The 17,205-nt window shown below is 39.6% G+C and overlaps 1 protein-coding gene across 12 annotated transcripts in view; it reads left to right on the forward strand.

Annotated features, from left to right (window-relative positions):
- Positions 1-17,205, forward strand: part of TNRC6A (trinucleotide repeat containing adaptor 6A) — a 223,948-nt gene that overhangs the window by 174,759 nt on the left and 31,984 nt on the right. For 9 of the 12 annotated variants that reach the window (XR_009492855.1, XM_059881576.1, XM_059881575.1 and 6 more), the window contains 2 exons: positions 4,301-4,699; positions 14,515-17,085. Coding sequence is in view for 11 of the 12 variants with exons in the window: in XM_059881576.1 (XP_059737559.1) it covers positions 4,301-4,699; positions 14,515-17,085 (2,970 nt within the window). In the remaining variant the exon portion in view is untranslated. The remainder of the gene's footprint in view (positions 1-4,300; positions 4,700-14,514; positions 17,086-17,205) is intronic. The other 3 variants (XM_024985201.2, XM_059881577.1, XM_059881574.1) reach the window with 1 other exon arrangement.

Consider the following 17,205-nt stretch of genomic DNA (forward strand, 5'->3'; position numbering starts at 1 on the left):
CATTTGATTTAGAGAGAGGTTTTGTAACAATGTGCTAGCTTTTTAAAACATGAAGTATGCATGGTAGTTTTGATCAAACTGTCTGATCCTGATGGATGATTTAATAATTTCTTCATTTTTTGTGTGATAATTAGTCTATTTTTTCTGCCTCTTCTGGAATCTTGTGGTAAATAATTCCCTCCTCCAGTTTTTCTAATTATAAGTTGAGCCTAAATCATCTCATTTTTTAAAAAATTAGGTTAACTGGTTGTTTACTTCTCTCTTAGAATCATGCCTTGGATTTATTGGTTCACTGTTTTGCATTTCAAAAAATTTGAATCAACTGTGCAATAGTTCAGATCAAAATGTAAAATTATAGCATATATTGTTTATAGTCTTTTAAAACTATTTGTGTCGTATATTTAAATCTTTATTTCCTTATTGATTCACGTTTAAAGTCATTGGTTTTTGTTTTTATCTTTGCTGATTTCTTACCTCTTTTTTTTGTTGGATTTTTCACTTGAGTTGGTTTCTTCACATTCTCATTCCCTGGTTTAGTCATGTCTTAAAATTTATTGTGTGTATTGCTTTCATGATTTTTTTTTGATAGCTCTAGAGTCCTGGTATTTATTTCCTCTTCAACTCAAGATTTATTTGAATAAGGCAGTTTTACTTGCTAGTTTTTCTAGTGTGATTACATTGTAGTCCAGGAATATCATCTGTATTATTCCTACTTTTTGTAATTCATTGATATTTTCTTTAGTGCTGAATGGTATGCACTTCCTGACTATTTCATGAGTAATAGTCAAAAAAGGTGTTACCTGATTTCAAGGTTTTGCTTTTTTTTTTTTTTTTTTCCAGTTTTTCTTTTCTGTCTCCACTTGGTTTACATATTTTGATATTAAGATTTGGTATATAAAGGTTCTTACCTGGTTGTTTCTTTTTTAGTTGGTTTCTTTATCAAAATGCAAAGTCTTTATAATGCGTTCTCTTTGAATTTTAAAAGTCTGCTTTCATCTAAATTTTGTTAGCATTTCTTGTTAGTGTATCTGTCTCTGTACTTTTTTCCACCAGTTGTCCTGAATTGTTTTGTTTCAGGAGTGAGTTTTGCAAAGTGTATTCCTTAAGTTTGTTTTTTCTTTTCTTAACCCTTTTTATGGTGTTTATTAACTAGTTAACCATTCACATTTTTATTGTGATTACAGATTTTTGAGGCTTATGCTTGGCATTTCATTTTGTATTTCATGTTAAGCACAATTTTAAAATAATTTTCTATGTTGCATTTTCTGTGTCTGTTGAATGGTTTTGTCATTTTTCCCTCTTCTGGTGGTTTAGATATTTACTGACATAATTAACCTAAACTTTACACGTAGACAGTAGCCAAAATTGCTCATACTTATTTCTGTTACCCAGCAGCCCCGCCCGTATCCTGGCACACCTGCATGCACTGTTAGCTCCTTTTTTCTTTGCTACGACATCCCATGTTTACATCTGAGACTTTACTTCAGATTATTTAGTTTTATAATCAGTAGTTACGTCTCAATGTTTTTTGCTGGCGTCACTGAAGTTTTCTAGCCCTAGAGACTAGTATCTATCAATATTTCAGCCTCTTTTTCTCTGTGGCACTTTATTGATGAAAAATACAGGAGTTCTTTGAATTTTTGAGGTAAGTGTGGGGTTGCTGGGTGACCAGTGTAATACTGCTTCTGAATTCCTACTCGCTTCTACAGTAGCGTTAGGGTTCTTGTACGTGTCTCCATGTAAGTTATTTTCCTACTTTCTTGAATGTACTAAAGAACAGTTTCCTGTTGCTATCTGACATAAATAACATCTTGTTTGGGTATTAAATTGTTGTCAGTCTTTTCCCTTTAGGAATAAAGTGGTGGACAAACTTACTTTTTAGCAGTGGGTAACTATAAAACTTTAAGGTTGCATTCAATTGCCAGATACCATACTGAGCTCAATACTAGGCATGTGAAAGCGGAGTTAAGAGTTTTTATGTGCCTTATAATATCATAGTTAACATATATTTGATCCTCTTGGTTTCAGATATATTTTAGAATATTCTAGTTCCTTATTTTCCTCACAACAAAGGAATATACATTACTGTTACATTCTAAGAGCATTAACTTGTCTAGGAGGCAAAATTTTCATACATAAAGTAATTAGACCTAGAATACACTGGGCCCAAATTGTTAATAAGAGGCTTTTCAGTCGTCAAGAATACAAGGGTTTTGAAGCAGTAGTTGGAATATTTGTAATCTAAGGAATTCCTCCTGAACTACAATTTTTTTTTGTATTACTTTAGAAAAGTCAAAGTCAAATTTTTAAAAAATAAGAGGTCAAGATCATATATTAGTATCAGTAATATAAACTAAATCCTCCAGCTGTTCAGAGAAAGAAGACAATAATAAGGCTAGACCATTGAATGAGAGGCGGCTGTAGATCTGAGGGCTTGTAAGAGGAAGTTGAGTGACTTGGAAACAATCTAGGTAACCAGTAATTTATCACAGAGTCATATACATTGTAGGTGTTTGATGAATATTTCTTTTTTGGGCTGCAGTAATGGCTTCTGTTTACTAAGTGTTTACATTGTGCTGGGTATTAGACCAATACTGTCTATATCATATAGACAAGGAAAAAGATACGGAAATAACCTAGCTCGTGAGTGGCGGGGCTGTTTTAGTTTCAGGCCTGGTGCTCTTGAAGAGTTTTCTGTGTCCTCAGCAATCACATGGAGATGAATCACTGTTTATTTGACGGTGGCATCTGCGAAGCTGATTAAATTGCTACAAAAGAGTAAAGTGGTATTGTGCCAATCATTTAAAAATAGACACTACGTATAGGCATTTTATTGCAGATTTGGGTCCAGGCCACCACGATAAAGTAAATATTGCAATAAAGCGAGTCACGAATCTTTTGGTTTCCCAGTGCATATAAAAGTTATGCTGACTCTGTCCTGTAGTCTAAGATATTTAATAGTACTATGTCTTTAAAAAGTGTACATACCTTAATTTTAAAATAATTTATTGCTTTAAAAATGCTAATCATTAGCTGAGCCATTGCGGGTCCCAGTCTTTTTGCAGCAGTAATATCAAAGATCACTGATCGTAGTTCACCATAATAAATATAATTAAAAAGTTGGAAATACTGTGAGAATGACCAAAAGGTGAAACAGACTGACAAAGTGAGCAGATGCTGTTGGGGAAAAAATGCCACCAATAGACTTGCTTGATGCAGGGTTGCCACACACTTTTCATACAAGCATGCAGTATCTTTGAAGTGTGATAAAGCAAAGCACAGTAAACCAGAGTATACTGCCTAGCCTTATGTTTGGTGCTCTGTAACCACTATTAACATACTTAACCTTAGGATAGCTCTGTGAGCAATAGGTGTTACCCTGTTTCACAGAGGAGACCACAGGCTCAGGTTCATACAGCTTGTCCAGGGACATAGAGCTTTTTAAAGGCATCACTGGGATTGAAACCTGGGTCTATCTGGCACCGACAGTTCATAGACCGTGTAGACCGTGCTGCCTCTCGGTAGTTTTAGAGATTGGGTATAGTTTCCCTGGTTTAGAGTATTTCCACCAGTTAACTTATTTAATCTCTTTTAGGAGTCCAGAAATTCACTGTAGTTTCCAACTGTTTGTACCATAGACAGTTTGTGTTTCTCTGATTTGCTTAAGCCAGCATATTCAAATTATTTCTCTAGTTTAGGTTAGTCTCACAGATCTCATCGTATGATCTTTGTATTTTGTCCCCCTTCTGAATTTTTCTTATTTGATTCAGATTTTACATTTTAATAACAAAAAACAATGTTAACCTTGTGTAGCAGGATTATTTTTTGCCCTTACTCTTGTGTTGTCTTTCAAAGATGAAAACTAGGGATCAAACGCATTAAGAATGAGGCAAATTCAGAACAGTCACCCATGACTTGAGGATTCTTTAGGGACTACCAAAACTTTGTCAACTTTGTTCTTTTAGTTACTGTGAGTTACAGAGTTGTATGAGCAGTGCTTGTTCTCTAATCAGAGATAACAAGAGAAAGAGATGGTGAGCTGAGCTGTCATCCAGGACAGGGAATGCTGATAGCTGTCCATTCCTTTATCGGATAGGTAGTTAGCTGAAGTAAATATCTGATGCTTGGCAGTGATCCTTCCCAAGAAAACTTGAGCCCGTGAATGAGGATACCCCTGCACACATAAAGAGTCTATTCCTTTAGGATTGTTTTCCTTGGGGCCTTTTTGCTTAGATGGCTTGCAATAGAGGTACACTTTACTGGCTAATCTTTTCCACCCCTTTTCTTTTGTTGGGATTAGTGCCAGAACAGATAAAGCCCAGTGTAAGCCAGCCTCAGCCTGCCAACTCTAATAACGGCACTTCCACAGCAACCAGCACTAATAATAATGCCAAGCGAGCCACAGCCAACAATCAGCAGCAGCAGCAGCAACAGCCGCAACCGCAGCAGCAGCAACCGCAGCAGCCGCAGCAGCCGCAGCCGCCACCACAGGCCTTGCCTCGGTATCCCCGGGAAGTACCACCTCGATTTCGCCACCAGGAACATAAGCAGCTTCTAAAGAGGGGTCAGCATTTTCCCGTCATAGCAGCAAACCTGGGATCTGCTGTTAAAGTGTTAAGCAGCCAGTCAGAAAGCAGTGCTTTAACAAATCAACAGCCACAAAATAACGGAGAGGTGCAGATCAGCAAAAACCAGTCAGGTGAGAGAAGGCATTTCTTACGAGACTCCAACTATCATCATTAGTAGTGTAGCAAGTTTATAAATTCATGCCTATTTGGTGATGTATTTGTATTCATCCGTATCTGGGTTGTAAAGTAAGAATTCTATGCGGGAACTTGTGAGTGGGGAATCTTAAAATGTTTCCTGTAAGTTAACTATCACTCTCCCTTCAGATCTTAACCCATTTTAGTAAACAGCTTATAGAGCTAAAGTTATATGCTAACCAGTTGTGCATATTAACTGCATTTAATCCTCAACAACCCTGTGAGGTATCAGCTGTTCTTATCTCTGCATTTCAGTAGAGGAAACTGAGGCACCAAGACAAAAATTACTTGAGATCAGTTACCACGTGCCGTAAAAAAAGACCACCACCCATGAAAGTTCTGTTCAGAGCACATGCATTCGGTTATTATCCTAGAATGGCTTTTCTCAGCTCATTAATGATTGTGAGGCAGAAAATAAGTTCAGTATGTGATTACAGTTTTCTCAGAGTCCAGCTTATTTCCCTGTGTTGTGACGATTGGTTTGTCCATTCGTTTATTGAACTATTTTGATGCTTTTATCCCAAGCCATGTAGAGAATTGAGGATAATCATGATTTCCACACAGGAGAGCAGTAGCAGACCAGTAACCAGCCCGAGTCTCTGCAGCCAGATGGACCTGGTGTTTTAAGTCCTGGCTCCACAGTGTACCAGTGTGCGACCTTGGCAGGTCACTTAATTGCTCCGTGTGTCCAGGTCTCATCTGAGAAGCCTTTCCTAACTGTCCCAGGTGGACTTACTCACTTTCTGCCTCTGTGCTCTCTTCCATACCAGGAACTGCTCTGTACTTTATCATCCAGTATTTCCCAGCTAATCAGTAGCAGAGCCTGCACTCACACTGAGATCTGTCTGACTCCAAAGCTGTGCACGTAGCAACCATGCCGTGCTTTGGCAGCCTACTGGATGTGATAGGTGAGGAGGCAGAGGGCACACGTGATTTTCTGGCATAGGTAATTGGAGAAGCAAGTTATTGGAAAGGATGCAAACTTAAATCATCAGCCTGAGTCAATACTTACCCCTACACGCTTATCACTGTGTAAGCTTGGCCAGATGACTTATCAGACCGTCCTTGCTAATCTGTGAAGTGTAGTGCCCAGTCTATAAGGTTGCCTTGAGGATTATGCTATGTGACATGTTAAAGCAGCTAGTTTAGGGTCAGATATTTAGGCACTGCATGAATTATTTTCCCTGAGACTTTTCTAGAAGGACCTGTGCTTTTCAGGAGGAAGAGTCTGGTTGAGACATGTTACATCTAATGCCAAGCAATGAATAATTTCGTTTGAAGTTCCTCTAGGAAGTCAGCTTGGAAGCAGTTGTATTGAGTCATCAGCATCATTGTAGTTAAGACTTTGGAGAGGTTATATATGCAGCAAATTCTTGAGTACCTACTGCAGGCTAAGCAATGGTGGCATACTTAACAAACAGGAAAGTGGGATAGTAACTTTAGGAAATACATGTTGAATATGCTTTTTCAGTTGGGGACATGAAAGCAAAGCTGTTTCTGAAATGGAAACAATGGGAGTTCAAGAATTTTCTCAAAGATCGGTATGGGTCAAGAAACCCAAAAGTGTTATGGGTATACATTCAGGTGAAAAGAAGCCTAAGATGTGGACATAGGAAGAAGTCTTCAAAAAAACAAAGGGCTGAGAAGGAAAGATAGCCCGCCTGTTTCTAAAACAAGTTCACAAAGGTGGACAGTATTAATGTGGAGGCTAAGATGGAAACAAGACGGGTACAGCAGTCTGACTAAAATTTAGAATTAAATCCCCAAACAGAATGCAGAAGAAGATGCAAGCAAAGCATTCTTCAAGAGAAGCAGACTTGTGCTTTTGTCTTTTTCTAAACATTTGTGAATCCCCTTTTACCAGCATAGTTTCATATTTATGTTAAAATATCTTTGTAGGTGCTACTAGAAATGATAATAGAAACCTAATGGAGCCTTCGGTGTCTGTTTATTAGAGAGGACTTGTTAGATCAGTCCTGGCTCCTGAAGGGCCGATAATAAATTATAGTGACAGTAATACTATAGTGACTGACTAACCCTTATGGGGTGCTTATGACCCACACACTGTTTTAACATGTTTAATTTTCGTCTTACAGATTAGAAAGTAGCCTAGTGATCAGTGAAGAGCAGTGTACTGGACAGTATAAACAGCATGAACGATAGCCCAGAAACCTGATAATTGCGTGTTGTGAAACTACATGTAGTTCAGAAATGTGGGGGCACATCCTTGACTGTCTTTGTCTATTTGTATTTGACTTTTTTAGTTTTCTGACCAGAGAGAGGTGATGGAGTAGATTTGACATTTAAATTGATACATACAGAAATTTACTTGAAAGTTTTCATAGTGAAGGTGAGGAGTGCTGGATACACTTGCCTTGGCTTCAAAGAATGCATTTCTCATTTATTCACTGCAGTGAAGAGGAGGGCTAGTGCCTAGTCTAAATTAGAGGTCACACAACTAAATCCTTCATAGGCTAGCAGGTAAGTAGAGTGAAGGATGAAAAGAAGTCATGGGAACTGTGGTAAAGGTATGAATTTTAAGTTTCTTTTGAACCGCACAGCTCTGCAGGTGGAGTTGCCAGTTTGTGGCTGTGCCGCACACATGTAGCGATGGTTGCAGTCGCCACTCTCTCTCACAGTGATTTCTTAAAGCCTTAAGGTGTAAGACCTTACTACTCGCCGAATAACCCTTGAGTTTGAGGAGACTGATGTGCTTTACCAGGGCTGGCGGCAGTGTTGCTCTTGTGAGCCAGAGTGTTCCAGGTCACACTTTATCATCAGCTGACATGACACATTCAGAAGAATTAAGTAGATCAGCAAACACCCGTATACCCTCCACTCAAATCCAGGTGCTGTCAGTACATTATATGTACATACACATGCACACGTGTGCCTTATTTCACTGCATTTCACCTTTATTACTTCTCCAGATAATTTTTTAAAGAATAAAGTAGTGTTCTATACAACTGTGACACCACAATCACCCTTAAGCAAAAGAGGGATATTTTCAGCAGTATCCTGTGATATGTAGTTTGTATTCAGAATTTTGCAGATGGTACCAAGAATGTGTTTTAGTTTATAGTGAGATGCAGCTTAGCACACATACACACCATTTATATAAAATATAAAGCTTGCGAAACAGCATTATGCCTTGCATATGAATGAATTCAAATATAGCATTTTGTGTGGTTACTGTTCAGTTACCTACTGTGGGAGAAATGAGATATAATCAAGAGAAAGTACACAGGAGTTTTCTATTATGTTAGTAGTATATTTCCTAAGGTGAGGGGTATGTGAGTTTTTTTGTATTAATGCTATAGATTTTCCTGTGTTTCTTTCTTTTTTTTTTTTTCAAAGAAACTTAAATGTGAAGTATAATGGTGAATTACTAAAAATTGGGGCTGTTTTAATGAAAAACTGTTAAAGTTACCAGAAGTGTTTAAAGGTTAGAATACTGTCCATCTGCCTGTGCTCAGCTGTCCTTTTAGTGCAGTAAATGTGCGTCCTTGCTGTCCTGTCACTTCTTGCTCTAAGTGTGTCCCATGGTCTGTAAACATATTTAAGTCTTTATAATCTTTAAAAGAAATTCCTTTAAACTCCCATTCTCTTGGGGTTATTGTAGAATTTCTCTTTACTTTTGAGTTCTTAAAAAAATAATCTATACTTGGACTCTCTAATACATTGCCTCAGTCCTCTGTCATCTGGCTTCTGCTCACTTGATTAAAATAGTTCTTGCTAAGGTCACTGATCTGAATGCCAAATCCAGACTTTTTTATTTTTAATTGTGGTTTAAAAAGCAGACTGACTTACCCATTTTTATCTTAATAAGATATCTACATTTTTTAAAATCGTTGACCATGTTCTCCTTTTAAAGCCCTTTCATTCTTTGGTTTTCCTTTGACCAGTTTTCAGACTTTATTCCCTCCCATGGCTTTGTTTGATCTCTCTTCCCAGTTTTAGGTTTCATGTCTTCTGGATGTCTTCAGCTGCTGTTGGGCCCTTCAAACTCAACATGTCCGAAATTGAACTCAATTATCTTGCCACATACTGGTTTTTCATTCTGGATCCCATTGCTCGAAAGGTTGGCTCCCCCCTTCATCCACTCACCCATCTAGAAATCTTAAGCTCATGCTTCACTCTCCCTCTTCTTCACGTCTCACAGGCCTCTGGTTTGCCATGCCCAGCTGGCTTTAAGTCCGGAACAGCTCTTGGCTCTGCTCCCTCCTCTGCACTGCTGCCACCATTGACTGAGTTCAGGCACGCAGCATCTCTTCTGTAGCTGCGTCACCCCATCTCTCCGACCAGAAGCCAGTCAGAATCCATGCATTGCATCTGGTTGTGGTACTGCTTCTGTCTTTAACCATCTTTAACCTAGGCTCTCAGCCTGTTTTTCTGGAAGGCTGCTACACCTATTCACTTACACGTTATCTGTGGCTGCTTTCCAGCTGCTGTGTAGAGTAGTCACCACAGAGACTGTTTGGCTGGCAGAACTATTTGTTAATTGGACCTTCACAGAAAACCTCTGCCAGCCCCTGGACTAGAGATTAGAATAACTAAGGAAAACATTTTTCACTTTCTCGCTCAAGTGCTATTTGAAATTGTGCCTCTAAAGTTCTCTCATATTCCAAATGATAACATTTCATACTTCCTGGAAATGCTGTAAGGCCTTTCTTTCTGGTGAGATTGGAAGTCTTTAAGGCAAAAAGCATATGTTTGGCTATTTTGTTTGTTACATGGTACATATTTAACTTAGACAAATGTATGAATTTTCCTGGATCTAAATTCTTCATGAATGAATGATGCAGTTCCCTTGAATTCTCACCAGTCTTTGCTTTACCCCATGTATCTTCTTTCTGAATAGGTGCTGTTAATACACTGCTATATTCTTCTTCTTCTTTTTTTTTTTTCCTTTTGGCCATGCCTTACGGGATCTCAATTCCCCAACCAGGGATTGAACTCGGAGCCTCGGTAGTGAGAAAGCAGAGTCCTAACCACTGGAGTGCCTGGAATTTCCTCCCTCCCCACCCCCTTTTTTTAAAAAATTGGAATATAGTTGGTTTACAATGTTGTGTTAGTTTCTGCTGTACAGCAGAGTGAATCAGCTGCATGTATATATATCCCCTCTTCCTTGGATTTCCTTCCGATAAACAGGAAGATGACCTAAAGGTAACCTAAAGGTCACCACAGAGCACTGAGTAGAGTTCCCTGAACTAAACAGTCAGTTCTCATTAGTTATCTATTTTATACATAGTAATATACATACGCCAATCCCAGACCTCCCCACCCCCCCTTCCCCACTTTGTGTCCATACGTTTGTTCTCTCCATCTGTGTCTCTATTTCTGTTTTGCAAGTAAGCATCTATACCATTTTTCTAGGTTCCGCATATCCTTTTTTTTTTAATGTTCTTTTTGGGGTATAGTACTAGAGCTGCCCTCAGTCTTCCTATGGTAATTTTGTATGAGAGTGGGGTGCTGATTTTAGATTTCAAGTGTTTTTTCTCAGTTAAATGCAGCCTTCCAAATCTTGGTTTAAATTTTGTATTTTGCAGCATACTGTGAAACTGAACTGTCCACTTTCCTCCCACCAGTACAGGGGTTTACAATCTCACTGTTCCTCACAATTTCCTGGGAAAGCGTGACTGTCATCTTCTACTTACTAATGTTGCTGTATGTTTATCTTCCAGATCATTTGTAATGGTGGATTCTGGCTTCCTTGTGTGTTAAGGGAAGTGTATTATTTGACTTCTTTCAATTCTGAAGTAGTCTCCAACTGTGAAATGTTTTAGTTGTGATCAATGAGGAGTCCTGCACTTTTCACCCGACTCCCCCTGCCCCGCCCAGCCCCCCCCCCCCTGCCCCCGCCCCTGACACACTCAGATTTTTCTATCTAAGCTAAAGTGTTTTTCATAACAAAAAGTGGTCTTTGTGACTTATTGTTGGTAAATGCAGTTTTTTGAGGTAGCCTCTTAATTTATGTTTTTGGGAAAGTATCAAGTATGTTCCAGATTAAAAATGGAGTTTTAGTTAATAATTACTGATGGCATCTCTTATTTTCCTAAAATACATGGGCATACACAGCAAAAGGCAGGTGTGGACCATAACCCCCTCCAAACTAGGTCATGGCCAGATTGTGAGAAAGTTTCACTACCATTAAAGATAGTAGAATTGGTTTGCAGAGTGTATTCTGCTGTTTTCTGGGGCGTTTTGCTTTTGATGTATTCAGACATTAAAAAAGAAAAAACCCTTACCTTTCTTGTAAATAGCCAAGTTTTTTTTTTTTTTTTTAAATGGTTTCTTTGCTTTTATGTATACAAAATTCTCATCACAAATTCATGGTTTCATCTTTAACACTTCAATCATCTGGATTTACTTTTGATAGATCATCTCATTTAAGAAATCTTTAAAAGTATTGAATATTCCTTTTCTTTAGGTGATTTAAAATGCTAACCTTTGGCATATAACCTTAGATAATATACTTGGGTCCATTTCTGGGTTAATTTTTCTGTTCTTACATACTCTGATAGGACAGTGCTGTTTAGTGCATGATAAAAGTGGATTTTATGGATTTTATTTATATGTCTTATGTGAATTTTAAAACCTTTATATCTCTTTAATCAAATTACCGACTCTTGTTAGTAAATTTTTATAATTAAACTCAGAAGGAACATTGTTATATCTTCCTATTGAGGAGCAAGTTTATATTTAATCAGGTTATCTGCTATGACCTGCAATAAAATTTAATTGAATATTTTTGTTAACTTTATTTCAAAGCTTCCTTAATACTTTTTGTGGTTCCTATAATTAGGATCCTTTTCCATCCCATTTTCTTGTTGGTTATTCTTGGTGCATAGGAAAACTGGCTTTTTACATATTAACCCTTTTTGTTTCTTTTTTACTATCTTGACCTCATTTGGGTGTCATATTTCATCAGTTTGTGCTTCTAGCACAAACCTGAGTAACTGTATTGATAACAGATTCCTGTCTTTTCCCTGTTGTTAGGGGAATGCTGATTATGTTTCAGTGTTAAACCCCAGGTCCATTCCTTTGTTTTCAGCTTGGGTAGTTTTGTCTGTCTTTCTCAGTCTTGTTTTCTTATTCCTGTTGAATGGGAAGTGGCAAGACACACACACGCAAATAATATATCAGAAGTACTTTTGTTATAGACCATGGCTTGATTGTTTTAGATTTGGAGAAAAGTGGAAGGTTTGGAACTTGCTGATGTTCTGGATTTGCTGTTCACAGGAAAGAATCAAGGGTAAATCTTAGGTATTAGGAAACTTACCAAGATGAAGAAAACTGGAAAAGAAGCAGGCTTGTTTTTTCCTTTGAGAGGAGGCACCTGTGGAGGTATAATCTAGGAGTTAATAACCTTTTTGAGATATGTAAGTAGAGATTTAAAGTAAGCACATTGGTGTATGGTTTCTAATTTTGCTCTTTATGAGAGAGGTATGGTAGAATGAAGAACTTTGCAGATAGGATTGAAAATTATGATAATCATTGATACAATTAGTGAAAAATAATGGCCCTCGTTTGTATCTGAATCAGATACAGTTCAAAGCAGTTTTAGTTAGCAATCATTTAATCCTTACAACTCTATGAGGTAGCTACTATTACTATTCCCACTTTATAGATGAAGAATCCAAGGCACAGGAAGATTTGAGGGTCTTACCTATAGTCACACAGCTGGTAAATAACAGAGCGACTTTTAAACCCAAGCAGGGTGGCTTTGAGAGTTTTACTCTGCAGCACTGCACCAAACTGCCCTTCATAGAGCACTTATTTGAAGCCAGCAGTGAGCTGCATACTTTACGTATGAAGCTAGGTTAACTAACAACCAGGTAAAGAAGTCCGTATGTACTGTGTATATTCCCATCTTACTAGTTTGGTCATACAGCTACTGCACAGACTTCAGTCTCGGTATCTCTAGAGTTCCAGTTATGTTCTGAGCCACCCCGCTTTTTTACTTTAGGATGAATTCTGATTTTCTCACCTTATTTTCTACAGCCCTTGAGCCTCCATTTCTTCATCTGTAAAGGGAAGGTAATGCCTACTGTAGGGTTGTTTCGAGGATTCAGTGACAGCATTCCGCATAAAGCATGTGCTCCAGCGTGCTGAATGATACTGCCAGCAGTGCAGGCACTGTCTGTTAGTGAGACTGATGTTTTTGTGTCCTTTATTTCCTGAGAAAAATCCTCCTCATGGGCACTGAAAGATGAAAAGCTTTCCTAGGAAGCTTTGAACTGCCAAGTACTTTTTAATTAGAGAGTGGAAGTCAGAAGCACTTTGAGAACTTCTGAGAAAATATATGTATTTAATGAGTTACGTGTACATTTTTTGTCTCTGTTTCATCCCCCCCCCTTTTTTTTTTTTACTGTTCTTTCTAGCTCTCTTCACCTTTTGCTGCTTAGCAGTTGTGCTTTGAGAAATAATGATGCATGTTGAATCTGATTTTCCGTATCAGCAATACCCTCATGGGCTTTTCTGGTTCCTCAGACAGTAAAGAATCCACCTGCAATGCGAAAGGCCTGGATTCGTCCGGTGGGTTGGGAAGATCCCCTGGAGAAGGGAACAACTACCCACTCCAGTATTTTGGCCTGGAGAAGTCCATGGACAGAGGAACCTGGCAAGGTTACAGTCCACGGGGCTGCAAAGAGTCGGACACAACTGAGTGTCACTTCACTATACCCTCACAATGAGTGATATTTTACTTTCTGGGCTTATAGCACCTAGTGTTTGGTTCATTATATCTGGGACATGACTTAAGCATATGTATTACTTACTAAATATGATTCTGATAACTACTGTAGTAAAGAACTACAATATGAACAACCCCCTGAGGAAAGTCTAAATGCCCACATCTTATCTCTGAAGATTTCTAACTTAACCAGAGTTTTAAACTGAATGAGAGTGATGCATTTGGGAAAATATTATAAGTAATAAAATAACTAGATGATAATACATACCAGTAAGTCTTAAGTTTATAGGATTGTATGACTAGTCATTAATGTCTTGAATGTCAGCAGTTGAATTTTTAATCATAACTTTGATCTTTAGCATATCAACCGTTTTCTGTTGTCTTCTAATAAACATGGCTGTTAACACATTTTTATGAAGGCAGTATTTCTACTTGTGTGCTGTATTTTTCAGATTGAATTTGAACACTAATGAAATGCAAATATAATGGAAAAGGCTTTATAATTCTTATAAACTTGTTATAATACCCAAAACAGTTGTGTGAAATAGCTGTTCTATTTGTTCTATTTGTGTAATAGTTGTTCTATTCTATATGGGTAGAAAAGGATTCCTAATATATTTCTAGTACATTTCGCCAAGTTTGGCCTGTCCACTTGTCATTTCCCATTTCCATCCCAGACCCTTCCTTCCTGAGGTTGGGCCTCTAAGCCTAGGTTGCTCCATCATCCTAATAAATCATTTCTACCTTATCCTTCCTGACTCCAAATTCTTTATTTGCTGATATGTTCATTCATTCATTCATGTATGTATTGAGGAGCTATTATGTTCCAGGTACTACTCTGTGCTCTTGGAATAACATAAATGAACAGAGCAGCAAAATTCCCTGCCTATGTGGAATTAATTATTGAATATGGAAAGTTAGTGGCTGGGATATAACCAGTGCCCTTGTAATTATATTGCCAAGTGTTATATTTTGTTGAGGAGCCATACACATTTATAATATATTCATCATTTTTTCAAACACTTGATATATTTTTGTGTTTCTTCTTTATTCTAGATACAAACCACAATACTCCAGGATCCCATTATGAAAATTCAGAGCGGGGACCTGTGTCGTCTACAAGTGACTCTCGTACAAACTGTAAGAATGCTGTTGTGAACGACTCCCCTGAAAAAGAAGCATGGCCCTCAGCCCCTGGCAGTGATCCGGAGTTGGTTTCAGAATGTATGGATGCTGATTCTGCCTCCAGTTCTGAATCAGAGCGACCCATCACTATCATGGCTTCAGGGAGCACAGGTGGTGAAAATGATGGCCTTCGGAATAGCACTGGACTTGGATCCCAAAACAAGTTTGTGGTTGGTAGCAGCAGCAATAATGTGGGCCACGGAAGTAGCACTGGGCCGTGGGGTTTTTCCCATGGAGCCATAATAAGCACATGTCAGGCCTCTGTGGATGCTCCTGAAAGCAAATCAGAAAGTAGCAACAATAGAATGAATGCTTGGGGCACTGTAAGTTCTTCATCAAATGGAGGGTTAAATCCAAGCACTTTGAATTCAGCTAGCAACCATGGTGCCTGGCCAGTATTAGAGAACAACGGACTTGCCCTAAAAGGGCCTGTAGGGAGTGGTAGTTCTGGCATCAATATTCAGTGCAGTCCCTTAGGCCAGATGCCTAACAATCAGAGTATTAACTCTAAAGTGGGTGGTGCTTCCACCCATGGTACCTGGGGAAGCCTTCAGGAAACTTGTGAATCTGAAGTAAGTGGTACACAGAAGGTTTCATTCAGTGGTCAACCTCAAAATATTACCACTGAAATGACTGGACCAAATAACACTACTAACTTTATGACCTCTAGTTTACCAAACTCCGGTTCAGTACAGAATAATGAACTGCCTAGTAATACAGGGGCCTGGCGTGTGAGCACAATGAATCATCCTCAGATACAGGCTCCCTCGGTTGTAAATGGCACTTCCCTTTCTCACCTTAGCAATGGAGAGTCAAAAAGTGGAGGCTCTTACGGTACTACATGGGGTGCCTATGGTTCTAATTACTCTGGAGACAAATGTTCAAGCCCTAATGGCCAAGCTAATGGTGACACTGTGAATGCAACTCTAATGCAGCCTGGCGTAAACGGGCCTATGGGCACTAACTTTCAAGTTAACACAAACAAAGGAGGCGGCGTGTGGGAGTCTGGAGCAGTGAATTCCCAGAGTGCATCCTGGGGAAATGGTGCAAATTCTGGAGGAAGTCGAAGAGGGTGGGGAACTCCTGCACAAAACACTGGCACTAATACACCCGGCGTGGAGTGGAACAAACTGCCTGGCAACCAGCATTCCAGTGACAGTGCAAATGGCAACGGTAAGAAGTTTACAAACGGATGGAAGTCTACTGAGGAAGAGGATCAGGGTTCTGCCGCATCTCAGACAAATGAGCAAAGCAGTGTGTGGGCCAAAACAGGAGGTACAGTGGAGAGTGAAGGTAGTACAGAAAGCACTGGACGCCTCGAGGAGAAAGCGACTGGGGAAAATCAGAGTAGGGACAGAAGGAAGATGGATCAGCACACGTTACTCCAAAGCATTGTAAACAGAACTGACTTAGATCCACGTGTCCTGTCCAACTCTGGCTGGGGACAGACTCCTATTAAGCAGAATACTGCCTGGGATACAGAAACATCACCAAGAGGGGAGAGAAAGACTGACAATGGGACAGAGGCCTGGGGAAGCTCTGCAACACAGACTTTTAACTCAGGGGCGTGTGTAGATAAGACTAGCCCGAGTAGTAATGATACCTCATCTGTATCGGGGTGGGGAGATCCCAAACCTGCTCTGCGGTGGGGAGATTCCAAAGGCTCAAGCTGCCAGGGGGGATGGGAAGATGACTCTGCTGCTACAGGAATGGTCAAGAGCAATCAGTGGGGGAACTGCAAAGAAGAGAAGTCCGCATGGAATGATTCGCAAAAGAACAAACAGGGATGGGGTGACGGACAAAAGTCAAACCAAGGGTGGTCCGTCTCTGCCGGTGACAACTGGGGAGAAAGGAGTAACCATTGGGGAGAGGCTAACAAGAAGTCTAGCTCAGGAGGTAGTGACAGTGATAGGTCTGTTTCTGGTTGGAATGAACTCGGTAAAACCAGTTCTTTTACATGGGGAAATAACATTAATCCAAATAATTCATCAGGCTGGGACGAATCTTCTAAACCGAATCCTTCCCAGGGATGGGGAGACCCTCCAAAGTCTAATCAGTCTCTAGGTTGGGGAGATTCATCAAAGCCGGTCAGTTCTCCAGACTGGAACAAGCAACAAGACATTGTCGGATCTTGGGGCATCCCGCCAGCGACAGGCAAACCTCCTGGTACAGGCTGGCTGGGAGGACCTATGCCAGCCCCAGCGAAAGAGGAAGAACCCACGGGCTGGGAGGAGCCATCCCCAGAATCCATACGTCGCAAAATGGAGATTGACGATGGGACTTCAGCTTGGGGAGATCCCAGCAAATACAATTACAAAAATGTGAACATGTGGAACAAAAACGTCCCAAATGGCAGCAGTCGCTCAGACCAGCAAGCACAGGTACACCAGTTGCTACCGTCTGCAGGTACCATCTCAAACAAAGAGGCGAGCAGTGGCTCCGGTAAGTTCTCGTTTTCTGCAGTCTTGTTTCTCATAGTACTTCACAGTCACAGGAGCCTTGTTTCAATTTACTGTTTTTGGATGTGCACACAAACTTTTTTTTTTAACTTTAATCCAGGAG

Source organism: Bos taurus, chromosome 25, assembly GCF_002263795.3.
Source record: "Bos taurus isolate L1 Dominette 01449 registration number 42190680 breed Hereford chromosome 25, ARS-UCD2.0, whole genome shotgun sequence".
Classification (NCBI taxonomy): Eukaryota; Metazoa; Chordata; class Mammalia; order Artiodactyla; family Bovidae; genus Bos; species Bos taurus.